Source organism: Macaca nemestrina, chromosome 17, assembly GCF_043159975.1.
Source record: "Macaca nemestrina isolate mMacNem1 chromosome 17, mMacNem.hap1, whole genome shotgun sequence".
NCBI lineage: Eukaryota > Metazoa > Chordata > Mammalia > Primates > Cercopithecidae > Macaca > Macaca nemestrina.
Genome location: NC_092141.1, coordinates 1,862,838 through 1,889,550, shown reverse-complemented (window position 1 = coordinate 1,889,550; position 26,713 = coordinate 1,862,838). Strand labels below are relative to the sequence as shown.

Here is a 26,713-nt window from a genome sequence, read left to right as displayed (position 1 = left end):
GTGGCCCAGGCTGGAGTGCAGTGGCACGATCTCGGCTCACCGCAACCTCCGCCTCCCGGGTTCAAGCGATTCTCCTGCCTCAGCCTCCCGAGTACCTGAGATTACAGGCGTCCGCCACCACGCCCGGCTAATTTTTGTATTTTTAGTAGAGACGGGGTTTCACCGTGTTGGCCAGGCTGGTCTCAAACTCCTGACCTCAGGTGAGCCACACGTCTTGGCCTCCCAAAGGGCTGGGGTTACAGACTGAGCCACTGCGCCTGGCCTGATTCTGTTTTTTTGTTTGTTTGTTGTTGTTGTTGTTGTTTTGAGATGGAGTCTCACTCTTTTGCCCAGGCTGGGGTGCAATGGTGTGATCTTGGCTCACTGCAACCTCTGTCCCCCAGCTTCAATGATTTGCTTGCCTCAGCCTCCTGAGTAGCTGGGATGACAGGCACCCACCACCACGCCCGGCTAATTTTTGTATTTTTAGTAGAGACGGGGCTTCACCATGTTGGCCAGGCTGGTGTTGAACTCCTGACCTCAGGTGATCCACCCGCCTCTGCCTCCTAAAGTGTTGGGATTACAGGCGTGAGCCCCCACACCTGGCCCTCTTGCTTCTATTCATTCCGTAAACAGCTATTGTAGGCCAAGACCTGGGTGAGATGCTGGGGACACAGAAGTGACCACAATGCAGACCCTGCCTCTCAGGGCTCACAGCCCAGTGGGGGATTAGACGTGTCTTTGTGCTTCCGCACACGCTGACGGGACTGTGCTCCCCGTGTGCAGCCACTGCGTCCGGCTGTGTGCCAGCCGGTCGTGCCCTGATTCCCATCCGGAGCCTCCAGTAGCAGCCATGATCATCATAGCCACTAGAACAGCAGCAACTGGCAGCGATGCGCTGTTGAGTGCTTTCTATGCCTGGGTGAGCTCCAGAAAGTTTTCCGGATTTTCTCATTGATCTTCCCCCAAACTCTAGGAGGTGGATCTTATTATTCTAGGGTGTCCATTTTATAGACAAGGAAACTGAGCTAGAGCAAGGTGATGCAGGTAGAAAGTGGAGGAACCGGCCGGGCGCGGTGGCTCAAGCCTGTAATCCCAGCACTTTGGGAGGCCGAGACGGGTGGATCACGAGGTCAGGAGATCGAGACTATCCTGGCTAACATGGTGAAACCCTGTCTCTACTAAAAAAAATACAAAAAAAAAAAAACTAGCCGGGCGTGGTGGCGGGCGCCTGTAGTCTCAGCTACTTGGGAGGCTGAGGCGGGAGAATGGCGTGAACCCGGGAGGCGGAGCTTGCAGTGAGCCGAGATCACGCCACTGCACTCCAACCTGGGAGACACAGCGAGACTCCGTCTCAAAAAAAAAAAAAAAAAAAAGAAAGTGGAGGAACCAAAACAGGAAGCTCGAAGCCAGATTCCAGTTCCACGCTCTTCATCCACACGGCCCCGGCGAGCCTCCCTGGTCACACATTGGCATGAGGCGTGATTCCACCCGTGTGCATCCTTTCCAGTGACCTTGGAGGAGCCCCGAGAGGCCTGAGCAAGCCTTTGCAAACCTCAGCTCTACAGCCCTGGCGCCGGAGGGCTGCAACTGGAAGGCAGGCAGTTATCGGAAGAAAAGCGTTTCCTTGACTCTCCCAGTGTGACCTCGCGTCTAATCAAAGTCGGCTCCTGTTTTCTGCAGGATTAGTCAGCATCTCTTAACTAGCAGTCCCGGCCAGGAGAGCTCCTCAGCCACGTTCCCAGCCCGTACTCCACCCTCCGGTGTTCAGCTGCCACAGCACTTTTCTCTGCCTTTTTGTGTTGTTTTGGTGCTGGGTGGACTTTGGAGGGGGCCATTAAGGGCTGGGTGTGGCAGACACACCAGACGCAGCACCCAGCGAGGTCACGGGATGGCATCACAATGACCCCGGCAAGGAAAATAAGAAAGGTGCATCTCGGCCGGGCGCGGCAGCTCACACCTGTAATCCCAGCACTTTGGGAGGCAGAGGTGGGGGGATCACCTGAGGTCAGGAGTTTGAGACCAGCCTGGGCAACATGGTGAAACCCTGTCTCTACTAAAAATACAAAAATTAGCCAGGTGTGGTGGCATGTGCCTGTAATCTCAGCTACTCGGGAGGCTGAGGCAGGAGAATTGCTTGAACCCAGGAGGCGGAGGTTGCAGTGAGCCGAGATCATGCTACTACACTCCAGCCTGGGCAACAGAGTGAGACTCCGTCTCAAAAAAAAAAAAAAAAGAGGCTGGGCGCGATGGTTCATGCCTGTAATCCCAGCACTTTGGGAGGCCGAGGCAGGCAGATCACGAGGTCAGGAGATCGAGACCATCCTGGCTAACATGGTGAAACCCCGTCTCTACTAAAAAAAATACAAAAAAATTAGCTGGGCGTGGTGTCGGGCGCCTGTAGTCCCAGCTACTCGGGAGGCTGAGGCAAGAGAATTGCTTGAACCCAGGAGGCGGAGGTTGCAGTGAGCCGAGGTCATGCTACTACACTCCAGCCTGGGCAACAGAGTGAGACTCCGTCTCAAAAAAAAAAGAAAAGACAAAAAAAGAAAGACAAAGAAAATATCAGGGGGAGAAGGTGAGAAAGCGGCATCCGTCCCACGTTTGAGAAGGCAGCTGGACTTCCCATCGAAGGAGGCGCCCCAGTCTCCGCACACTGACAGACGAGAACTAGGCTATCGGGATGAGGCCGGTGCTTCTCCTTCCCAAGTGGTCTGGGGTCTGCCTCCATGCTGGCTTCAGTCTGTCCCCGTGGACACAGCTGCCGTGAGCCGGTTCTCACCAGCCTGGGGCCGCACAGCCAGGGCGGGACCCTGAGGTCTGCTGTTCAAGGGTGGCGGATGGGACTCTCAGCCTGGGCTTCGTTGCTCTTCAAGGGACACGTGAAGCTCCTGAAACTGTGGATAAACTTTGGTGTGCATTTTCTGGGGAGGTCTTTATTGGATTCTTAAAAGGGTCCACAAAAGTTACCCCTCAAAAGTTAAGAACCTGTTTTCACTCCAGGGGACTTGAGCCAAATGGCCATCCAAGCCCGCTGTGGGGTAGCCTGAGCCCTCGAGAGGCCCCCAGCCAGCCCTGGCATTCCCAGTGGGGCACTCCGAATGGGCACCTGCCCCTCTGATCTTTGGGAATCCCTGTCTTGACCCCGAGGTCAGGGTTTCCTTCCCTCTTCACACAGAGAATGTCACCAATGGCACAGTGGGCAGCACAGCAGAGCCGGGGCACGAGGAGGTGAGCTGGATGAACGGCTGGCTCAGCTGCCAGGCCCAGGACGAGATGCTAAATTTGGCCTTCACCGTGGGCTCCTTTCTGCTCAGTGCCATCACCCTACCCCTGGGTATCGTCATGGACAAGTATGGCCCAAGGAAGCTCAGGCTGCTGGGCAGGTCAGTGCGGGTCCCTTGGGGAGCAGGGAGTGGGCAGGTGGACCCCCTGGGCTGAGTTCCCCATGGAAGGGTATCCTGGTCATACCTGCTATCAGGTATACTGTGGAGCTCCCTGAAGGCCCATCCAGAATGGAGTTCCTTCCCCATCCGCCACCGAATCAGCAGGTACTGTGGTCCTCGCCACGCTCCAGTACTCAATAAGAAAAGCACCAGGCTCCAGGCCGCCTGGGGGATCTGGAGTTGCTTGTCACTAAAAACATGGGTTTCTGATCCCTTTGTAGTTCATAAGCGTAATAATTGGGGTTTCACTCTCATGTGTGAGACATGCTTCCCTCAAACCTTCTTACGAGGCTGGCACAGTATTCATCTGATGAGAAAAAAAAAAACAAAACACTGGTTTCTACAGCCCGTTTGACCTTATACCTCCACCAGAAAAAATATTTTCAACACGTACCCCCAATATAATAAGCACATCGAATTCTAAATGATGTATATCTGTGCCTTTTTTTTTTTTTTTCAAGATAGAGTCTTGCTCTGTCACCCAGGCTGGAGTGTAGCGGCATGATCTTGGCTCACCGCAACCTCTGCCTCCGCAGTTCAAGCAATTCTCCTGTCTCACCCTCTCGAGTAGCTGGGATTACAGGTGCCTGCCACCATACCCAGCTAATTTTTGTATTTTTAATAGAGACAGGGTTTTACCATGTTGGCCAGGCTGGTTTCGAACTCCTGGCCTCAGGTGATCCACCCGTCTCGGCCTCCCAAAGCGCTGGGATTATAGGCGTGAACCATTGTGCCCGGCCCCTATGCCATTCTTTTTTTTTTCTTTTGAGATGGAGTTTTGCTCTTGTTGCTCAAGCAACTGCAGCTGGAGTGCAGTGGCTCCCAGCCTCCTATGGCATTCTTAATGTGCTTTATAATACATACACAAAAATGAAAATGGGCTGGCCATGGTGGCTCATGCCTATAATCCCAGCATTTTGGGAGGCAGAGGTGGGCGGATCACCTGAGGCCAGGAGTTCGAGACCAGCCTGGCCAACATGGCAAAACTCCGTCTCCACTAAAAATACAAAAATTAGCCAGGTGTGGTGGCACGCACCTGTAATATCCCAGCTACTCAGGAGACTAAGGCAGGAGAAATGCTTGAACCTGGGAGGCAGAGCTTGCAGTGAGCCAAGATCGCGCCATTGCACTCCAGCCTGGGCGACAGAGCGAGGCTCCGTCTCAAGAAAAACCAGAAAAAGGCCAGGCGCAGTGGCTTACACCTGTAATCCCAGCACTTTGGGAGGCCGAGGTGGGCGGATCACAAGGTCAGGAGATCAAGACCATCCTGGCTAACAGGGTGAAACCCCGTCTCTACTAAAAATACAAAAGTTAGCCAGGTGTGGTGGTGGGCACCTGTAGTCCCAGATACTCGGGAGGCTGAGGCGGGAGAATGGCGTGAACCTGGGAGGCGGAGCTTGCAGTGAGCCGAGATCGCGCCACTGCACTCCAGCCTGGGAGACAGAGCGAGCGGCTCCGTCTCAAGAAAAACTGAAAACAACAAAAAAAAACAATAACACGGAATAAAGTCATAATGGTCAATAACATTCTGTTTCTGCTTGGTTTTAGCGCCTGCTTCGCGGTTTCCTGCTTGCTGATTGCATATGGAGCCAGTAACCCAAACAGTGAGTGTGCCCTTCCTTCATCTTTCGTCAGGGACTGGGGAAAGAGTGCCCCGAGCTGCTCCCAGGCCCACCTGCTCTTGGACACTGTCCTGGGCCTGCTGTTCGCTGCTCAAGTTAGAGGGGACACCTGTTAGGCCTCTACTCAGTTACTTATCTCAAACGGACGGGGGGATCAGAGAGCAGCCACCGTGGACAGGAGTCCAGGGTATGAGCAACTTCCACCTCATCACCAAACCAAGCCAGTCCTTCACTGATGCCAACCCGAGAGGCAAGTTCTAAAAAGCAGGCCGGCTGCAGGGGCCCGGTCCTCGGTGTGTACAGAAGTCACGAGCCGAGTCCCCTCCAGGCAGCGTGGGCCAAAGCATGAAGGATGGCTTAGAAGCCACCTGGTCCACAACCCTGTTCCGGTGGAGCCATTGTTTTAAGGACTTGTAGCGCAAACACCGAAAAAGGACTTGAGTTTCACCAAAATCTTAGCCAGGCTCATCTACTGATTTTCAGGAACCTATACTTTTGATTTTGGTGAAGTAGCTTCTTTAGGCCTCCTGCTTGCTGCTAATGTTTGTTTTTGTTGTTGTTTTGTTTTGTTTTGTTTTAGAGACAGGGTCTCTCTCTGTCACCCAGGCTGGAGTGCCGTGGTGCAGTCACAGCTTACTGCATCCTGGACCTCCCGGGCTCAAGTGATCGTCCCACTTCAGCCTCCAGAGTAGCTGGGACTGCAGGCACGCACACCCACACCTGGCTAATTTTTAATTTTTTTTTTTTTTTTAGAGGCGAGGTCTCACTTTGTTGCCTGGGCTGTTCTTTTTTTTTTGAAGCGAGTTTTGCTCTTGTTTCCCAGGCTGGAGTGCAATGGCGCCATCTCGGCTCACAGCAACCTCCGCCTCCCAGGTTCAAGCCATTCTCCTACCTCAGCCTCTGGAGTAGCTGGGATTACAGGCATGCGCCACCACGCCCGGCTAATTTTGTATTTTTAGTAGAGATGGGGTTTCTCCATGTTGGTCAGGCTGGTCTTGAACTCCTGACCTCAGGTGATGCGCCTGCCTTGGCCTCCCAAAGTGCTGGGATTACAGGCATGAGCCACTGTGCCCGGCCTCCCGGCTGTTCTAGAACCCCTGGGCTCAAGCAATTCTCCTGCTTCAGCCTTCCGAAGTGTTGGATTTCTAGGCGTGAGTCACTGCCTGGACACTGCTACTATTAATTGGAGAAAAGAAGATAGGTGTGCACCTTTTGCAAGAGCCCAAGCTCTGTGAAATAGGCAAGAGGAGGCCGGGCGTGCTGGCTCACGCCTGTAATCTTAGCACTTTGGGAGGCTAAGACGGGGAGATCACCTGAGGCCAGGAGTTCGAGACCAGCCTGGCCAACATGGCGTGACATACAAAAATTAGCCGGGCATGGTGGTGCATGCCTGTAATCCCAGCTACTTGGGAGGCTGAGGGAGGAGAATCACTTGAACCCGGGAGTCAGAGGTTGCAGTGAGCCAAGATGGTGCCACTACACTCCACCCTGGGTGACAAGAGCAAAACTCCATCTCAATTAAAAAAGAAAAAAGAAAAAGAAGTAGGCAGAGGAGGGGGTGAGAAAGGGTCACTTCCACTCCCCAGATGTCAGGTACTAACCCCGGCCTGCATTTACTGGATTTACTGGGAGCCTGCACCGCCCAGGACTCTGGGCCGGTCTCGGCTTCCCGGGAGCTCGGCTGGGGTTTCCACTCATGAGCTTTCCGTTTCCCTATAGCTCTCTCCGTGCTCATCTTCATTGCCCTGGCTCTGAATGGCTTTGGTGGGATGTGTATGACCTTCACCTCATTAACAGTGAGTACGGACTTTTTAAAGCTCTGCAGTTCAGTAATCCGCTTCTAAATTTGAGGCTGCTTTGACTGGTTTCTGTGTCCTTGCCTTCCATGTGCCTGCGTGTGCCTGGGTGTCCCAAACTGTAAAGGGGCTATGGATGAGGTGTCCTGGCAGCAGAGCCTGGCAGGGCCTCCTTGGCTGAGGTCCCTACAGGCAGCAGGGCGTGGCTCTCACAATCCCTTGCCTTTTTGTTTTTTTTGTTTCTGAGACGAAGTCTTGCTCTGTCGCCCAGGCTGGAGTGCAGTGGCGTGATCTCAGCTCGCTGCAACCTCTGCCTCCCACGTTCAAGCGATTCTCCTGCCTCAGCCTCCCGAGTAGCTGGGACTATGGGCGCCCGCCACCACGCCTGGCTAATTTTTGTATTTTTAGTACAGACGGGGTTTCTCCATGTTGGTCAGGCTGGTCTCGAACTCCTGACCTCAGGTGATCCACCCGCCTCGGCCTCCCAAAGTGCTGGGATGACCCGCGTGAGCCACCGCACCCGGCGGACATTCCCTGCCTTCTGACCTGGGCTTTGACGCTGAGGAAGCAGCTCAGTAGCCATGTGCCCGAGGAAGGCAGGAAGACAAAACACTGCCACCCACTTTCTTTTTTTTTTTTTTTTTTTTTTTTTTTTTGAGATGGAGTCTCGCTCTGTCACCCAGGCTGGAGTGCAGTGGCCGGATCTCAGCTCACTGCAAGCTCCGCCTCCCGGGTTCAGGCCATTCTCCTGCCTCAGCCTCCTGAGTAGCTGGGACTACAGGCGCCCGCCGCCTTGCCCGGCTAATTTTTTGTATTTTTAGTAGAGACGGGGTTTCATCGTGTTAGCCAGGATGGTCTCGATCTCCTGACCTCGTGATCCGCCCGTCTCGGCCTCCCAAAGTGCTGGGATTACAGGCGTGAGCCACCGCGCCCGGCCTGCCGCCCACTTTCTTTTCCTGTTTTCCTCGGCAGCTGTCATCAGGGTCTCTGGGAGCTTCGGCTCGTGGCAGCCTGAACGCCAGCCTCCCATGGAACTGCCCCAAACTTTGCCTTTGCCCAGAGCCAGATGGAAAACGCAGGGGAACACCTGGGCTTCTCCTCCTCTTGTTTTCCTCCGTGCCCAGGCACAGACAGTCGCCTGGGCGAGATGTTTCCTCGGGGTACTGAGCACCCCCTTGTTGGAAGCCTCCGGAAATCACAAAATGTGCTGCTGCTTGATGTGGGGGAGGCAGAAGGAAGGTGGGGTTGAAAGAAAGTCAAAAAAGGGGCGAGACGGCCGGGCGCGGTGGCTCAAGCCTGTAATCCCAGCACTTTGGGAGGCCGAGGCGGGCGGATCACAAGGTCAGGAGATCGAGACCACAGTGCAACCCCATCTCTACTAAAAATACAAAAAATTAGCCGGGCGCGGTTGTGGGCGCCTGTAGTCCCAGCTACTCAGGAGGCTGAGGCAGGAGAATGGCGTGAACCCGGGAGGCGGAGCTTGCAGTGAGCCGAGATCGCGCCACTGCACTCCAGCCTGGGCGACAGCGTGAGACTCCGTCTCAAAAAAAAAAAAAAAAAAAAAGGGGCGAGACTGAGGCAGGAGAATCGCTTGAACCTGGACGGTAGAGGTTGCGGTGAGCCGAGACCGCGGCATTGCACCCCAGCCTGGGCAACAAGATCAAAACTCCGCTTAAAAAAAAAAAAAAAAAAAGGGCCGGGCACGGTGGCTCAAGCCTGTAATCCCAGCACTTTGGGAGGCCGAGACGGGCGGATCACGAGGTCAGGAGATCGAGACCATCCTGGCTAACATGGTGAAACTCCGTCTCTACTAAAAAAAATACAAAAAAACTAGCGGGGTGTGGTGGCGGCGCCTGTAGTCCCAGCTACTGGGGAGGCTGAGGCAGGAGAATGGCGTGAACCTGGGAGGCAGAGCTTGCCGGGAGCCGAGATCGCGCCACTGCACTCCAGCCTGGGTGACAGAGTGAGACTCTGCCTCAAAAAAAAAAAAATTCTATAAGCCTGTCTTCAGTTTGAAATATGTTTCTTCATTATTTAAAAGATCTGCATATACCAGCGTTATTCTTTTTTTTTTTTTTTTTTTTTTTGAGACGGAGTCTCGCTCTGTCGCCCAGCCCAGGCTGGAGTGCAGTGGCGCGATCTCGGCTCACTGCAAGCTCCGCCTCCCGGGTTCACGCCATTCTCCTGCCTCAGCCTCCCGAGTAGCTGGGACTACAGGCGCCCACAACCGCGCCCGGCTAATTTTTTGTATTTTTAGTAGAGACGGGGTTTCACCGTGGTCTCGATCTCCTGACCTTGTGATCCGCCCGCCTCGGCCTCCCAAAGTGCTGGGATTATAGGCGTGAGCCACCGCGCCCGGCCCCCATTTGTCTATTTTTCTACAGTGCTCTTGATTTTATTATTATTAGTATTTAGTGACTTGTAAGAGCTCTTTCAAATACAGAGAAACTAGTGTTGTTCCCGAGTGAGCAAGAGATCTTACCCTGGGGTTTTCAGGTCTCTACATGGTCCCTGAATAAGTTTCAGGAGGGCTGTGCACACCCTTGAAATTCCGTGCCAACAAATCGTGTGTAGGTGCCGCTCTCAGCTGTGTCTTTCTGGAGGGGAGGGTCCATTACTTTCACTGGCCTCTGGCAGGTCCGTGTGAAGGCTAAAAACCATTGTGGTGGCCAGGCGCGGTGACTCACGCCTGTAATCCCAGCACTTTGGGAGGCCGAGGCAGGTGGATCACCTGAGGCCAGGAGTTCAAGACCCGCCTGGCCAACATGGTGAAACCCCATCTGTACTAAACATACAAAAATTAGCCTGGGATGGTGGTGGGCACCTGTAATTCCAGCTACTCGGGAGGCTGAGGCGGGAGAATTGCTTGAACCCGGGAGGCAGAGGTTGCAGTGAGCTGAGATCGCACCACTGCACTCCAGCCTGGGTGGCAGAGTCAGATTCCATCTCAAAAAGAAAAAAAGGCCGGGCGCGGTGGCTCAAGCCTGTAATCCCAGCACTTTGGGAGGCCGAGACGGGCGGATCACGAGGTCAGGAGATCGAGACCATCCTGGCTAACACGGTGAAACCCCGTCTCTACTGAAAAATACAAAAAAAAACCTAGCCGGGCGAGGTGGCAGGCGCCTGTAGTCCCAGCTACTCGGGAGGCTGAGGCAGGAGAATGGCGTGAACCCGGGAGGCGGAGCTTGCAGTGAGCCGAGATCCGGTCACTGCACTCCAGCCTGGGCCACAGCGCAAGACTCCATCTCAAAAAAAAAAAAAAAAAAAGAAAAAAAAGGCCGGGCGCAGTGGCTCAAGCCTGTAATCCCAGCACTTTGGGAGGCCGAGATGGGCGGATCACGAGGTCAGGAGATCGAGACCATCCTGGCTAACACGGTGAAACCCCGTCTCTACTAAGAAATACAAAAAAATAGCCGGGGGTGGTGGCAGCGCCTGTAGTCCCAGCTACTTGGGAGGCTGAGGCAGGAGAATGGCGTGAACCCGGGAGGCGGAGCTTGCAGTGAGCTGAGATCCGGCCACTGCACTCCAGCCTGGGCTACAGAGCAAGACTCCGTCTCAAAAAAAAAAAAGAAAAGAAAAAAAAAAAAAAACCCACACAAACCACTGTGGCAGGAGCGTTTCTATTCACTCTTCGCTCTCCCACTGGAGACAAAAAGCTACACAGGCTAGATAGTGACCAGGCAAGAGAGTGACCTGATCACCATTTAAAGTGTTTGGCTATGAGAGGTCTGTCTAAGGGAGGCTGCTGGTTTGTTCTTCAGGGTTTTCATTTTTTCAGCTAGAGCAGGGGTCAGCAAACCACCATTGCTAGGCCAAACCCATACCACCGCCTGTTTTTGTAAACAAAGCTTCATGGGGCAGAGCTGTGCCTGTTTGCTCCTGTCTGTGGCTGCTTTTGTGCTATAGCAGGAGAGTTACGCAGTTGTGACAGAGACCATATGGCTTGTAAAGGCCAGGCACAGTAGCTCACGCCTGTAATCCCAGCACTTTGGGAGGCTGAAGGCGGGTGGATCACCTGAGCTCATGAGTTTGAGACCAGCCTGGCCAACATGGTGAAACCTCGTCTCCACTAAAAATGCGAAAATTAGCCAGACGTGGTGGCGGGTGCCTGTAATCCCAGCTACTCAGGAGGCTGAGGCAGGAGAATCGCTTGAACCCGGGAGGCGGAGGTGGCAGGGAGCTGAGATTGTACCACTGCACTCCAGCCTGGGTGACAGAGCGAGACTCTGACTCAAAAAAAAAAAAGTCTACTGTCTGGCCCTTTATGGAAAAAGTTTGCCAACCCTCGGTCTAGAGGCCCCAAGAAGCTGCTACGTCACTGTTCCTCATCTGAGGGCATGTGCTGACACCCACCCTTCACACCCACACCCTCTGGCTGCGGGGCCAGCCCTCCTTCTAAGTCGTCTCTTTCCCCCTCCCCCAGGGCTGGAGGGAGCTCCGTGGGCATTCCCCTGTCCCGTGAGGCCTCTGATGAGGGCTCCAGTGCCGGCTCCTTGAGAACAGACCCCGAGAGGGAAATGAGGTCAGGGAGGACAGGCCGAAACAGTTGAGCAACCCCCTTGGGCTGAGCAGGGCTTCTGCTGAGCAGAGCGGAATCTCATTCCGAGACAACCCAGGCCTTTGGAAAGCAGAACTGTCGGCATGGGCTCCCGGAGACGCCAAGCTCGGGGCACAATGGCACTTTCTGTGTGTGTCTCCCACCCATGTTCTAATTTTGGGGACAAAGGAGTCTCCAGGGTCGCCTTTAGGAATTTCTAACTCCGGCCGGGCGCGGCAGCTCAAGCCTGTAATCCCAGCACTTTGGGAGGCCGGGGCGGGCGGATCACGAGGTCAGGGGATCGAGACCATCCTGGTTAACCTGGTGAAACCCCATCTCTACTAAAAATGCAGAAAAAATTAGCCAGGTGAGGTGGCGGGCGCCTGTAGTCCCAGCTGCTCAGGAGGCTGAGGCAGGAGAATGGCGTGAACCCGGGAGGCGGAGCTTGCAGTGAGCCGAGATCGCGCCACCGCACTCCAGCCTGGGTGACAGAGCGAGACTCCGTCTCAACAACAACAACAACAAAAAAGGAATTTTTTTTTTTTTTTTTTTTTTTTTGAGACGGAGTCTCGCTTTGTCGCCCAGGCTGGCGTGCAGTGGCCGGATCTCAGCTCACTGCAAGCTCCGCCTCCCGGGTTTACGCCATTCTCCTGCCTCAGCCTCCCGAGTAGCTGGGACTAGAGGCGCCCGCCACCTCGCCCGGCTAGTTTTTTGTATTTTTAGTAGAGATGGGGTTTCACCATATTAGCCAGGATGGTCTCGATCTCCTGACCTCGTGATCCGCCCGTCTCGGCCTCCCAAAGTGCTGGGATTACAGGCTTGAGCCACCGCGCCCGGCCCAAAAAAGGAATTTCTACCTCCAATCTTCAACAACCATGTTGGGGCCGTGGATAATAGCTCTGTGATAACCTAAGAATCAGGGGGATGGCGTTGCCATGGAAGCCTTAATTTGGGGACTTCCTGGGTCCCAGGGGGCTCTGTGCTGCGTGGGCTCTGGTCTAAATACCGATGACCAGGGGCTGCGAGCTGTTACCCCCGCTGGTGGAGAGGGGGCTCCAAGTGGGCACACGCCTTTTCCTCATAGTCCAGGAGGAGACGGCCGCGAGCCCTCCTTCCAGGGCCCAAGAAGTCGGCCCCCGTGGTGGCTTTTCCTTCCCAAGTGGAGGCTTTGAGGGGCAAGGGTGGCTCTCATGTCCGTAGGCTGCCCAGTAGCCAGTGCAGGCTCTCCCAGGGCCCTGCGGCACGGGGCCTGGGCCACCATGTAGCATCCATGGAGGGCGGACGCCAGGTCACTCCTCGGGGGCAGAGCACTCCCCATGGTGTGGAGCCACAGCCTCCCGCGGGACATCTGGATGGCACTCTCCATGTTTGCTCAACGCCTCACGTTCGTACGGCCCTTTGCGCTCGCTTCATCGGCTGCAGCACAAACACGGCCGGCAGCTGAGGCCGCATCTTTGGGTTGCCACCCTCCAACCCAGAGCCTGGGTTGCTTAGAGATGGCAGCAGCTGCGGCCAAAATTGTGAACCTGCCATTTCCACTCCATTACGCTGACCCCTGTGTCCGTGGGTGGGACGGGGAGTTCTGAGCAGAAACCACACGGAAAAGGAGGTTTCAAAATGTTGCCAGGCTCCCTGATGAAACATTTCTCTGTGGCTTTCCCCTTTTGATTTCTTCAAGTCTGACTTTAAACCTGAGGAAGACATGATTTCATGGGAGTTGGGATCTGAGGGAAGTGAAGAGGATCCCTCTTCAGATCCTGGCGAGGAGGGCAGGGCGGCAGGTGCCCCCAGAGAGGGACAGGAGTTTAGCGCCCCGGCTCAGTAGATCCCGCTTCTGCAGCCAGGAGAGGGTCCCGCGGTGCCCCCCGGCCGGCTCTGGAGGGTCTAAGTACCTGGGGAGCCGGACTTGCCAGTGCCCAGTGCCTGTTCTGCCTCCCCACCTTCCTCTGTTTCTGGCCCGTGCCTTGGGGAAGCTTAGGCAGTCAGCTGCTTGCTGTTGGTTTGGGGAGAATTTGCCATCTGAGGGTTCTGTCTCATGAATTCGCTGCAGCATGTGACCGCGTTCAGGGCTGGACAGAAAGGCCAGTGGCACTGGCAGGGCTGGACCTGGCTGGGAAGGCACGGGAGGTGGCGGGGGGAGGGGAGCATATGCCCTTCCTCTCCCTTCAGCACTGAAGCAGAAAGGTGAGCACAAGGACCTTCTGGGCAGCGTGTGCTTGGAGATGCCTGGTTGCTGTGGGTAGGAAACAGCCCAGCCTGGCCGAGTCCACCTGTTCCGGGATCCTGGCCTGTGCAGGTTGTACAGAAGTCTGGGTATGTATCCCAGCCACCTGAGGGCAAGGCTCCCTCTAGAAGGGACCCAAGGGCCAGAATGCCAGTCCCCACCCACCGCTCAGCCCCCCAGCCTCCTGCAGGCCAGGGAGGACTCGGGAGGCCGTGGATGTAGAAAGTCAGGGCCTGGGGTGCCACCGTGGCCCCTTGTTTCTGCCTGCCTGCAATGCCATGGCCTGCCCTGGGCCAAAAGGCATGTACGTCCAGCATCTTAGAGAAGCTCCCCCGTCCGCACTGTCCCAGGGCCTTGGCCCTCCGGGCACTCCTGTCCGGTGACCATGCTCTATGGCCAGAATGCCAGGGGAGGGGCTGCCTGCAGCCGCTGTTTTCCTGTCTGGGAAGGTCACACAGTCCAGCCTGTTTATGCAGCAGCCAGGGGGCTGAGAGAGAGTCACGGGCTTCCCTTTGTGAGTGAGGCCGCATGGAGGCCGTGCAGCCCGGGCCGGCAGGACAGGTGCCGCCCACTCCAGCTCTGACCCGCGCGGAGGCGGCAAGGGGGCAGTGGGAAGCACCCGAGGGCTGGAAGCGGGGCTTGCTCTCCCACCTGTGAGTGTGGTGGTGAGTCAGGAAACAGCGTCTGCTGCCTGTCTTCCCCGGCATCTCATTGCAGCACAGCTCTGGCTTCCCGCTTCCCCTCCGCCAGCCCTCGAGGCCCGCACTAGCGTTCTGCTCAGCGCTCAGTCCTCACTGGCACTGCAGCTTCCAGCTTCCGAATAGCCATTATGCGCAGCTGAGACCGGCAGAGGCAGGGAAGCTGGGGAGCAAGTGAGCGAGAGGGGAAATGTGGGGAGTGATCCAGATGTGAGGATGACCCACGGGAGTCCACGGGAAATGCCAGCCCACTCGATACTGTGGCGCTGGACCATGGGGAGGTCAGCCGAAGGTGGCCAGCAGGAGGTGAGGGCAGGGGGCAGATGGGTGTAAAAGGAGCTTCAGAAGGAATGTAAGAAATCTCTAGATGGGGACTGGGCATGGTGGCATCCACCTGTCATCTCAGCTACTCAGGAGGATGAGGTGGGCAGATCTGGGCACGGTGGCATCCCCCCGTCATCTCAGCTACTCAAGAGGATGACATGGGCAGATCTCAGCATGGTGGCATCCCTCCGTTGTCTCAGCTACTCAGGAGGATGAGGTGGGCAGATCTGGGCACAGTGGCATCCCCCATTGTCTCAGCTACTCAGGAGGATGAGGTGGGCAGATCTCGGCATGGTGGCATCCCTCTGTCATCTCAGCTACTCAGGAGGATGAGGTGGGCAGATCTGGGCATGGTGGCATCCCTCCGTTGTCTCAGCTACTCAGGAGGATGAGGTGGGCAGATCTGGGCACAGTGGCATCCCCCATTGTCTCAGCTACTCAGGAGGATGAGGTGGGCAGATCTCGGCATGGTGGCATCCCTCTGTCATCTCAGCTACTCAGGAGGATGAGGTGGGCAGATCTGGGCATGGTGGCATCCCTCCGTTGTCTCAGCTACTCAGGAGGATGAGGTGGGCAGATCTGGGCACGGTGGCATCCCCTGTCATCTCAGCTACTCAGGAGGATGAGGTGGGCAGATCTGGGCACGGTGGCATCCCCCGTCGTCTCAGCTACTCAGGAGGATGAGGTGGGCAGATCAGTTGAGCCGAGGAGTTCTGTGCTGTGTTGATGAGATGTTTCTGCTAAGTTCAGCATCAGTATGGTGACCTCCGGGGGGTGGGGGACCACCAGGTTGCCTAAGGAGGGCTGAACCGGCCCAGGTCAGAAACAGAGCAGGTCAAAAGTGTCCTGCTGTTCAGTAGAGGGATCACGCTTGTGAAGAGCCACTGCGCTCCAGCCTGGGCAATATAGCATGACCTCATCTCTAAAAAACAAATTTTAGAAAATGACTGGCGCGGTGGCTCACGCCTGTAATCCCAGCCTTTGGGAGGCCGAGGTGGGTGGATCACCTGAAGTCAGGAGTTCGAGACCAGCCTGGCCAACATGGTGAAACCCCGTCTCTACTAAAAATATTTTAAAAATTAGCTGGGCATGGTGGCAGGTGCCTGTAATCCCAGCTACTTGGGAGGCTGAGGCAGGAGAATCGCTTGAACCAGGGAGGTGGAGTTTGCATTGAGCTGAGATCGTGCCATTGCACTCTAGCCTGGGCGACAGAGCAAGACTCTGTCTCAAAAAATAAATAAGGAGGCTGGCCACGGTGGCTCACGTCTGTAATCCCAGCACTTTGGGAGACCAAGACGGGCAGATCATGAGGTCAGGAGATCGAGACCATCCTGGCTAACATGGTGAAACCCCATCTCTACTAAAAATACAAAAAAAATTAGCTGGGCACGGTGGCGGGCGCCTGTAGTCCCAGCTACTCAGGAGGCTGAGGCAGGAGAATGGCAGGAACCCGGGAGGTGGAGCTTGCAGTAAGCCAAGATCACGCCACTGCACTCCAGCCTGGGTGACAGAGCGAGACTCCGTCTCAAATAAATAAATAAATAAATAAATAAATAAATAAATAAAAGAAAAATAAACCTCTAGTTGAAGGGTGCAGATTGGATCTTAATAAGGCACATGTAAAAGCCGTGGGATCCAAACTGAAGTGTGTATTGATCGGGACCACAGGAGGCTCCAGAGAGGCAGCGTGGTCTGGGGCTACGCACAGAGACTTGGCCTGGCTTGAATCCCCAGTTTGACCATTACTAGCTTGGGGGAGTCCCTTGACTTTTCTAATCTTTAAGTTTTTTTTGTTTTTGTTTTTGTTTTTGAGGCAGAGTTTCACTCTTGCTGCCCAGGCTGGAGTGCAATGGCGCGATCTCAACTCACTGCAAGCTCCGCCTCCCGGGTTCAAGCCATTCTCCTGCCTCAGCCTGCCGAGTAGCTGGGATTATAGGCGCCCACCACCTCGCCCGGCTAATTTTTTGTATTTTTAGTAGAGACGGGGGTTTCACCATGTTGGCCAGGCTGGTCTTGAACTCCTGACCTCAGGTGATCCACCTCCCTTGACCTCCCAAAGTGCTGGGATTACAGGTGTGAGCCACCGCGCCCGGCCTCATGGTGTTTTTTGACCAATAAAAGTTTTTAAATAGGTGGTCAAAAGTGTGTTTCAGCTTTTAGGGAGTACCTAGCATTTGTGTCAAATGAAATCTCTCTGAAGAGAACCTGAAGGATGACCTTGACCAGTGAAACCCAAAGCGTAAACATCCTGACAGCAGTCAATGTGTGGCCACAATAGAATAACAAGTACGGGAGAAGAAAGGCTGTCTCTGTGACACTAATTATCTATTTAAAGGGGAATACTAATTTGTGTTTTATCCTGTAGTTGGCTTCCTTTTCTTCCTCCCAAAGCTGTGGTGCCTGCCAGAGGACACTTCCCTCATTGACTGTGCCCAGGAACAGCCTGATCAGAAGATTTTCCTTATGATTAAGTCATAACACATATAATAGCAACTATTGTTAATACCCTATTTATGATCTTTAAAACCCTCGGCTAGGCATGGTGGCTCACGCCTATAATCCCAGCACTTTGGGAGGCCACGGCAGGTAGATCACCTGAGGTCAGGAGTTTGAGACCAGCCTGGCCGACATGGTGAAACCCTGTCTCTACTAAAAACACAAAAATTAGCCAGACATGGTGGCACGTGCCTGTAATCCCAGCTACTCGGCAGGCTGAGGCAGGAGAATCACGTGAACCCAGGAGGTGGAGGTTGCAGTGAGCTGAGTTTGCGTCATTGCACTCCAGCCTCGGCAACAAGAGCGAAACTCCATCTCAAAAAACAAAACAAAACAAAATACCATGAATTAAGAAGTTAAGTGACAAACTAGGAAAATGTATTCATAGTATAGAGAACTGTGAATATCTTTATTTTATTTTTATTATTTTTTGAGACAGAGTCTCGCTCTGTCACCCAGGCTCGAATGCAGTGGCACGATCTCGGCTCACTGCAACCTCTGCCTCTGGGGTTCAACGATTTTTCTGCCTCAGCCTCCCAAGAAGCTGGGATTACAGGCACCTGCCACCACGCCCGGCTAATTTTTTTATTTTTAGTAAAGACGAGGGTTCATCATGTTGGCCAGGCTGGTCTCGAACCCCTGACCTCAGGTGATCCACCCGCCTCGGCCTCTCAAAGTGCTGGGATTACAGGTGGGAGCCACTGCACCCTGCCTGTGAATGTCTTTAATACATAAAGAGCTTTCACAAAATCAATATACAAAGATTGGCCGGGTGCAGTGGCTCGTGCCAATAATCGTCGCACTTTGGGAAGCTGAGGTGGAAGGATTGCTTGAGTCCAGGAGTTCACGCAGCCTGGGCAATAGAGTGAGACCCTGTCTCTATAGAAATAAAAGAATTAAAACAACGAAAGCCGAAGGAGACCTTGCTGCGCAGCCCTCCGCAACTTGTGCACCCTCGTCGACCCGCGCGGACCTTCAGGAGGGCGGCACATGCCTGGGGTACTCTAGGTGCAGGACTCTGGCTCCATAGCACGTTTGCACTGGTTTGGCCCTTCGGTAGGGTGGTCACCTCTGGGGTAGTGTCAGTGCAGGACTCTGGCTCAGTAGTGCCTTTGCACTGGTTTGGACCTTCGGTAGGACGGTCACGTCTGGGGTAGTGTCGGTGCAGGACTCTGGCTCAGTAGCAGCTTTGCACTGGTTTGGACCTTCGGTAGGACGGTCACGTCTGGGGTAGTGTCGGTGCAGGACTCTGGCTCAGTAGCGGCTTTGCACTGGTTTGGACCTTCGGTAGGGCGGTGACACCTGGGGTAGTGTCGGTGCAGGACTCTGGCTCAATAGCGCCTTTGCACTGGTTTGGACCTTCGGTAGGACGGTGACACCTGGGGTAGTGTCGGTGCAGGACTCTGGCTCAGTAGCGCCTTTGCACTGGTTTGGACCTTCGGTAGGGCGGTGACACCTGGGGTAGTGTCGGTGCAGGACTCTGGCTCAATAGCGCCTTTGCACTGGTTTGGACCTTCGGTAGGGCGGTCACGTCTGGAGTAGTGTCGGTGCAGGACTCTGGCTCAGTAGCGGCTTTGCACTGGTTTGGACCTTCGGTAGGACGGTCACGTCTGGGGTAGTGTCGGTGCAGGACTCTGGCTCAGTAGCGCCTTTGCACTGGTTTGGACCTTCGGTAGGACGGTCACGTCTGGGGTAGTGTCGGTGCAGGACTCTGGCTCAATAGCGCCTTTGCACTGGTTTGGACCTTCGGTAGGACGGTCACGTCTGGGGTAGTGTCGGTGCAGGACTCTGGCTCAGTAGCGCCTTTGCACTGGTTTGGCCTTGGCTGCCAGCACTGGTTGTTTCCGGTGGGGTTGTCGGCTGTGTGAAGCAGGCCATGTGCGTCTCTGGCTGTGGAGCTCTCTTCAGCAGTCCTGAGTGCTTATTAGCTGTCTCGGGATCCAGGAAACATTTGGGTTTTCACAGCTACAGCTGGAGCCTTGGCGGGCATATGGGAATGAGATTCTGCCACTCTGGAAGATGCATGCCCACAGGTTTAACTGCAGTTTGCTGATGGTCCCCCAGCCTGGAATTAGCATGTTGAACAGACCCCTTTGGTAACAGTCTAGTTCCAGCTTGGACCTAAGAAGAATTAAAAATCAGCAAACTTCCACTATTTTCAATGTCTTAAGAGAAATAAGTGCAGCATTTCTGCATTTCTGACATTTTACTTAAATAAATAAATAAATAAATAAAACCACCAAACTGGGAGAGGTGGAAAATCAGTCATTACCACACCAGCCCTACAGAGGCAGCAAATATGCAACGCGATTCTTGTATAGTGATGTTATCTTTTCTTTCTTTATCTCTAGGTAAAATCTCAAGGGTAAAATGTTAGTTGTCAACACTGAGGGCCCGGAAACCTCATTCCTCACTCAGAGGAACAGTGTGGAAAAAAAAAAAAAAAAAAAGGTCTGGACGTGGTGGCTCACGCCTGTCATCCCAGCACTTTGGGAGGCCGAGGGGGGCAGATCGCTTGAGGTCAGGAGTTCGAGACCAGCCTGACCAACATGGTGAAACCCCGTCTCTACTAAAAATACAAAAATTAGCTGGGTGTCATGGCAGGCACCTGTAATCCATCCCAGCTGCTGGGAGGCTGAGGCAGGAGAATCACTTGAACCTGGGAGGCAGAGGTTGCAGTGAGCCAAAATCACACTATTACACTCCAGCCTGGATGACAGAGCCAGTCCCTGTCTCAAAAAAAAAAAAGGAAAGAAAAAAAAAAATCTCTTATGAGATTTAAAATGTCTGTTCTTTTGCTCATCTTAGAGCACAAACCTACTTTGAAATTATGTGGCCGGGCGTGGTGGCTCACGCCTGTAATCCCAGCACTTTGGGAGGCTGAGGTGGGCGGATCACAAGATCAGGAGATCGAGACCATGGTGAAACCCCGTCTCTACTAAAAATAGAAAAAATTAGCCGGGCGCAGGGGCAGGCGCCTGTAGTCCCAGCTCCTCGGGAGGCTGAGGCAGGAGAATGGCGTGAACCCGGGAGGCGGAGCTTGCAGTGAGCCGAGATTGCGCCACTGCACTCCAGCCTGGGCGACAGAGCGAGACTCCGTCTCAAAAAAAAAAAAAAAAAAAAAAAAAAGAAATTATGTTAAATGAAATATTGGAAGGGCACGGTGGCTCACGCCTGTAATCTCAGCATTTTGGGAGGCCAAGGCGGGCGGATCACTTGAGGTCAAGAGTTTGAGACCAGGCCGGGCGCGGTGGCTCAAGCCTGTAATCCCAGCACTTTGGGAGGCCGAGGCGGGCGGATCACAAGGTCAGGAGATCGAGACCACAGTGAAACCCCGTCTCTACTAAAAATACAAAAAATTAGCCGGGCGCGGTGGCGGGCGCCTGTAGTCCCAGCTACTCAGGAGGCTGAGGCAGGAGAATGGCGGGAACCCGGGAGGCGGAGCTTGCAGTGAGCCGAGATCGCGCCACTGCACTCCAGCCTGGGCAACAGCGTGAGACTCCGTCTAAAAAAAAAAAAAAAAAAAAAAAAAAAAAGAGTTTGAGACCAGCCTGGCCAACATGGCTAAACTCTGTCTCTACTAAAAATACAAAAATTAGCCAGGTGTCCTGGCATGCACCTGTAGTCCCAGCTACTCGGGAGGCTGAGGCAAGAGAATCGCTTGGACCCGGGAGGCGGAGATTGCAGTAAGCCGAGATTGCATCACTGCACTCTAGCCTGGGTGACAGAGTGAGACTCCATCTCTCAAAAAATATATATGTATATATTCAATTAATATATAGTTTACTCTAAAAAAAAAAAAAAGCAAAGAAAGAAAGATTAATATCGCCATAGATAAAAAGGACAAATATAAATAATGTTCTTTCTTTCCTTTTTTTTTTTTTTTTTTTTTGAGACGGAGTCTCGCTCTGTTGCCCAGACTGGAGTGCAGTGGCCGGATCTTAGCTCACTGCAAGCTCCGCCTCCCGGGTTTACGCCATTCTCCTGCCTCAGCCTCCCGAGTAGCTGGGACTACAGGCGCCCGCCACCTCGCCCAGCTAGTTTTTTTGTATTTTTTAGTAGAGACGGAGTTTCACCATGTTAGCCAGGATGGTCTCAATCTCCTGACCTCGTGATCCGCCCATCTTGGTCTCCCAAAGTGCTGGGATTACAGGCTTGAGCCACCGTGCCCGGCCTCTTTTTTTTTTTTTTTTTTTTTGAGATGGAGTCTCGCTCTGTCGCCCGGGCTAGAGTGCAATGGCACAATCTCGGCTCACTACAAGCTCCATCTCCTGGGTTCACGCCATTCTCCTGCCTCAGCCTTCCCAGTAGCTGGGACTACAGGTGCCCGCCACACATCCAGCTAATTTTTTGTATTTTAGTAGAGATGGGGTTTCACTGTGTTAGCCAGGATGGTCTCGATCTCCTGACCTCGTGATCCGCCCGCCTTGGCCTCCTAAAGTGCTGGGATTACAGGCGTGAGCCACCACGCCCAGTCAAATGATTTTTTAAGTTGTAGGAAAATGTTGAAAATCATTAGTAAAAGCTTTTTGTTTTTTTGAGACGGAATCTAACTGTGTTGCCCAGGCTGGAGTGCAGTGGCTCAATCTCTGCTCATTGCAACCTCTATCTCCCAGGTTCAAGCAATTCTGCTGCCTCAGCCTCTGGAGTAGCTGGGATTACAGGCATGCACCACCACGCCCGGCTAATTTTCTGTATTTTTGGTAGAGACGGGGTTTCACCATGTTGGGCCAGGCTGGTCTTGAACTCCTGGCCTCAAGTGATCCACTTGCCTCCTAAAGTGCTAGGATTATAGATGTGAGCCACTGCGTCTGACCTCAGGGTGATTTTTACTTTATTCTTTTTATACTTTGCTCCAAACATTTTGCAATGGACATGCATTACTTTTCCTTTCTTTTTTATTTTCTTTTCCTTCTTTCTTTCTTTCTTTTTTTTTTTTTTTTTTTTGAGACAGAGTCTCGCTCTGTCACCAGGCTGGAGTGCAGTGGCACCATCCACGATCTTAGCTCACTGCAACCTCCACCTCCTGGGTTTAAGCAATCCTCCTGCTTCAGCCTCCCGAGTACCTGGGACTACAGGCGCCCGCCACCACACCCAGCTAATTTTTTGTATTTTAAATAGAAAAAATACAATGTTGGCCAGATGGTCTCGATCTCGCCGCCCACCTCGGCCTCCCAAAGTGTTGAGATTACAGGCGTGAGGCACCGCACCCAGCCCAGGCATTGCTGTTCTAAGGAAAAGATCATAATTAAAAATACAAGGTGTTGGTGTTGGTTTGAAGGCTACCTAGTGTGGTTCCCCTAGGCACTCTACTCCCCTAAGGAATGGCCCTGCGGACCAGAATAACATGTTGGGAAGAATTTTCTTGGTGCTGGTAAGAATGTTCCAGGCGGCAAGAGGCAGGGCATCAAAGGGAGCGGCTGGGAGGCCCCTGCCCTGTCCAGGACTGAGGGCAAGGGCCTCATCCATGGACAGGTGGAGAGTCGGCCTCTTCCCCAGGTCTGCTCTTCCCCATCCTGGATCTAGTGTTGGAGAAAAGACTCCGGAAGACCAGGCAGGGCCACATGGTCACCCCAGACCCCTGTGGCGCTGTTGGTCTGTAGCCTAGGTTAGGGTTAAGGCAGGCTTGTGATTAAAAAGGTAGAAGGAAAATGCCTAGCTAGCAAGCTCTCTGCTTTTCCAGAACATTCTCCAGCTCTGTTGAAAAGTTTGAGACACTCTTTTTGCCCAAAGGTGACTGCAGCAACCCACGTGTTAACCTCACCTAACCCTGCACCAAGGGAGCCAGGCTCTGGGCTTCCGTCTGCCCTTCTGGTTGGGTTCCAAGCCTTCTTTGGGCCCTTCTCTTTCTTTTTTGGAGACAGAATCTCGTTCTGTCGCCCAGGCTGGAGTGCAGTGGCGCGATCTCGGCTCGCTGCAACCTCCACCTCCTGAGTTCAAGCGATTCTCCTGTCTCAGCCTCCTCCTGAGTAGCTGGGACTACAGGCACCCACCACCATGCCGGCTAATTTTTGTATTTCTAGTAGAGACAGGGTTTCACTGTGTTGGCCAAGCTGGTCTCGAACTCCTGACCTCACGATCCGCCTGCCTCGGCCTCCCAAAGTGTTGTGATTATAGGTGTGAGCCACCACGCCCGGCCTCTCTCTCTCTCTTTCTTTCTTTCTTTCTTTCTTTCTTTCTTTCTTTCTTTCTTTCTTTCTTTCTTTCTTTCTTTCTTTCTTTCTTTCTTTCTTTTTTCTTTCTTTCTCTCTCTCTCTCTTTTCCTTCCTTCCTTCCTTCCTTCCTTCCTTCCTTCCTTCCTTCCTTCCTTCCTTCCTTCCTCTTTCTCTTTCCTTCTCTCTTTCTTTTCTTTTCTTTCTTTTCTTTCTTTCTTTCTTTCTTTGCCCTGGCTGGGGTGGATGCCAGGCAGGAACACTTCTCTCCTTCCACATAAGCAGAACAAATATCTGGATTCTCCCTGGGGTAGATATGGCCACGGAGATGCCTTTGCTACGCTGCTGCCTCGCTGAATTTGTAACGAAGCAGCCCAAATATGTGAGCTTGGGAACTGAGGCATGGCCTTTGAACCGCAGCATTCCTGGGAAGCCGGTACCGACAGTAAGATTGCTTACCCGGGTGTGCCTGGGCACATGTGAGCACATCACATTTCTTTTGTCTTCTGTGGGAAGGGATTTCTTTTCATTTCTTCTTCTTTTTCTTTGAGATGTAGTCTCACTCTGTTGCCCAGGGTAGAGTGCAGTGGCAAGATCTTGACTTACTGCAAGTTCCGCCTCCCAGGTTCAAATGATTCAACCTCCCAAGTAGCTGGCATTACAGGTGCCCGCCATTATGCCAAGCTAATTTTTTTTTTTTTTTTTTTTTTTTTTGAGACGGAGTCTCACTCTGTCGCCCGGGCTGGAGTGCAGTGGCACAATCTCAGCTCACTGCAAGCTCCACCTCCCGGGTTTACGCCATTCTCCTGCCTCAGCCTCCTGTGTAGCTGGGACTACAGGCGCCCGCCACCTCACCCGGCTAGTTTTTTGTATTTTTTAGTGGAGACGGGGTTTCACCGTGTTAGCCAGGATGGTCTCGATCTCCTGACCTCGTGATCCGCCCGTCTCGGCCTCCCAAAGTGCTGGGATTACAGGCTTGAGCCACCGCGCCCGGCCGCCAAGCTGATTTTTGCATTTTTGTAGAGATGGGGTTTCACCATGTTGGCCAGGCTGGTCTTGAACTCCTGACCTCATGTGATCCACCCACCTCGGCCTCCCAAAGTGCTGAGATTATAAGCATGAGCCACCACGCCCGGCCTGATTTCTTTTTCTTTTTTTTTTTTTTTTTTTGAGTCTTGCTCTGTCGCCCAGGCTGGAGTGCAGTGGCACAATCTTGGCTCACTGCAACCTCCACCACCCGGGTTCAAGCAATTCTTCCACCTCAGCCTCCAGAGTAGCTAGGACTACAGGCGCCCGTCACCATTCCTGGATAATTTTTGTATTAATAGAGACGGGGTTTCACTGTGTTGGCCAGGCTGGTCTGGAACTCCTGACCTCGTGATCCGCCAGCCTCGGCCTCCCAAAGTGCTGGGATTACAGGTGTGAGTCACCGCGCCCGGCCTCTTTTTTTTGTTTGTTTTTGTTTTTTTTTTTTGGGAGGGGGGGATGGAGCCTCGCTCTGTCACCCAGACTGGAGTGCAGTGGCGCAATCTCGGCTCACTGCAATTCCGCCTCCTGGGTTCACGCCATTCTCCTGCCTCAGCCTCTCGAGTAGCTGGGGACTACAGGCGCCCGCCACCACGCCCGGCTAATTTTTTGTATTTTTAGTAGAGACGGGGTTTCACCGTGTTAGCCAGGGTGGTCTCGATCTCCTGACCTCGTGATCCACCCGCCTCAGCCAAAGTGCTGAGATTACAGGTGTGAGCCACTGCGCCCGGCCCCCGGCCTCTTTTTTTTTAAACGGAGTCTTGCTCTGTTGCCCAGGCTGGAGTGCAGTGGCGCGATCTCGGCTCACTGCAACCTCCACCATCCAGGTTCAAGCGATTTTCCTGCCTCAGCCTCTCGAGTAGCTGGGATTACAGGCATGTTCCACCTCGCTAAGTTTTTGTATTTTTGGTAGAGACGGGGTCTCATTATGTTCCCCAGGCTGGTCTGGAACTCCTGACCCTGTGATCCACCCGCCTCGGCCGCCCGGTGCTGGGATGACAGGCGTGAGCCACGGCGCCGGCCTCACTATGACTTTTCATACCCTAATGGGTATCAAATGGTGTCTCATTGTGGCTTTGATTTGCATTTCACTATGATTAATGGTGTTGAGCATCTTTTCATATGCTTATTGGCTATTTGTGTATCTTCTTTGGAGAAATGTCTATTCAGTCCCTTTGCCCATTTAAAAAATTGGTTATTTCAAAAATTAGCTGAGCACGGTGTCTCATACCTGCAATGGGAGGTGCCGCTTGGGAGGCTGAGGCAGGAGAATCGCGTGAACCCAGGAGACAGAGGTTGCAGTGAGCTGAGATCGCGCCACTGCACCCCAGCTTGGGAGACAGAGCGAGACTGCATCCAAAAAAAAAATGGTGGGTGGGCGCAGTGGCTCAAGCCTGTAATCCCAGCACTTTGGGAGGCCGAGGCAGGCGGATCACGAGGTCAGGAGATCGAGACCATCCTGGCCAACACGGTGAAACCCCGGCTCTACTGAAAATGCAGAAAAATTAGCCAGGCACAGTGGTGGGCGCCTGTAGTCCCAGCTACTCGGGAGGCTGAGGCAGGAGAATGGCGTAGACCCGGGAGGCGGAGCTTGCAGTGAGCTGAGATGCGGCCACTGCACTCCAGCCTGGGCGACAGAGCGAGACTCCGTCTCAAAAAAAAAAAAAAAAAAAAAATTAGCTGGGCATGGTGTCTCACGCCTGTAGTCCCAGCAACTCGGGAGGCTGAGGCAAGAGAATTGCTTGAACCCGGGAGGCGGAGCTTGCAGTGAGCCGAGATCTGGCCACTGCACTCCAGCCTGGGCGACAGAGCGAGACTCTGTCTCAAAAAAAAAAAAAAAGAAAGAAAGAAAGAAAAAAAGATTCAAGACAAATGGGGAGTAGTGGGGAGGGTTGGGGGAGACGTAGATTAAGTCCCCATAAGCAGCCTGAATTCAATGGAATAGGTTGCGTAGCTATCCAGAGAGCAGCTCCCACGGCCAGGGACGCTGGGTGCGGACAGGAAAGCTTTGCTACACAGTGTGCTCTCTCCTGAGGTTAGAGGAGCTGTGCCTCTCTGGGAGGATGTGGTTTGCCCTCGGCCTGGATTTGTGTAGAATCAGCAAGTTAGCCTTGAAGTCCTATTCAGGTGGGCCCCCTCTTGCCCTGTACCCAGAATGAGCTGATGTGAGATACTGAGAGTAGCTTCATTGGGAAGAGAGCCCGGGCCTTTCTTCCCGTTGGCCTTCTCGGATGCTAACTGCTAGGGTAAAACATCCTGTGGGAAGAGAATCCCCTGCTTGCACTGAGAAATTCAGAAGCAAGAGGCCGGGCACGGTGGCTCACGCCTGTAGTCCCAGCATTTTGGGAGGCCAAGGCGGGTGGATCACTTGAGACCAGCCTGGCCAACGTGGTGAAACCCCGTCTCTACTAAA

At 53.6% G+C, this 26,713-nt stretch overlaps 1 protein-coding gene and 1 non-coding gene across 5 annotated transcripts in view; both read left to right on the top strand.

The window, feature by feature from the left end:
- LOC105471638 (solute carrier family 43 member 2) overlaps positions 1-26,713 on the top strand; it is a 57,195-nt gene that overhangs the window by 8,361 nt on the left and 22,121 nt on the right. For 3 of the 4 annotated variants that reach the window (XM_071082092.1, XM_071082091.1, XM_071082094.1), the window contains 3 exons: positions 3,158-3,365; positions 4,974-5,029; positions 6,767-6,843. In XM_071082092.1, the coding sequence (XP_070938193.1) occupies positions 3,158-3,365; positions 4,974-5,029; positions 6,767-6,843 (341 nt within the window). Of the gene's footprint in view, positions 1-2,416; positions 2,558-3,157; positions 3,366-4,973; positions 5,030-6,766; positions 6,844-26,713 lie in introns of those variants that run through there. The other variant, XM_071082093.1, reaches the window with a different exon arrangement.
- On the top strand, positions 3,635-3,738 carry LOC112425336 (small nucleolar RNA U13). The gene has a single exon (XR_003016405.1). It is a non-coding gene; the product is annotated as a small nucleolar RNA U13 (small nucleolar RNA).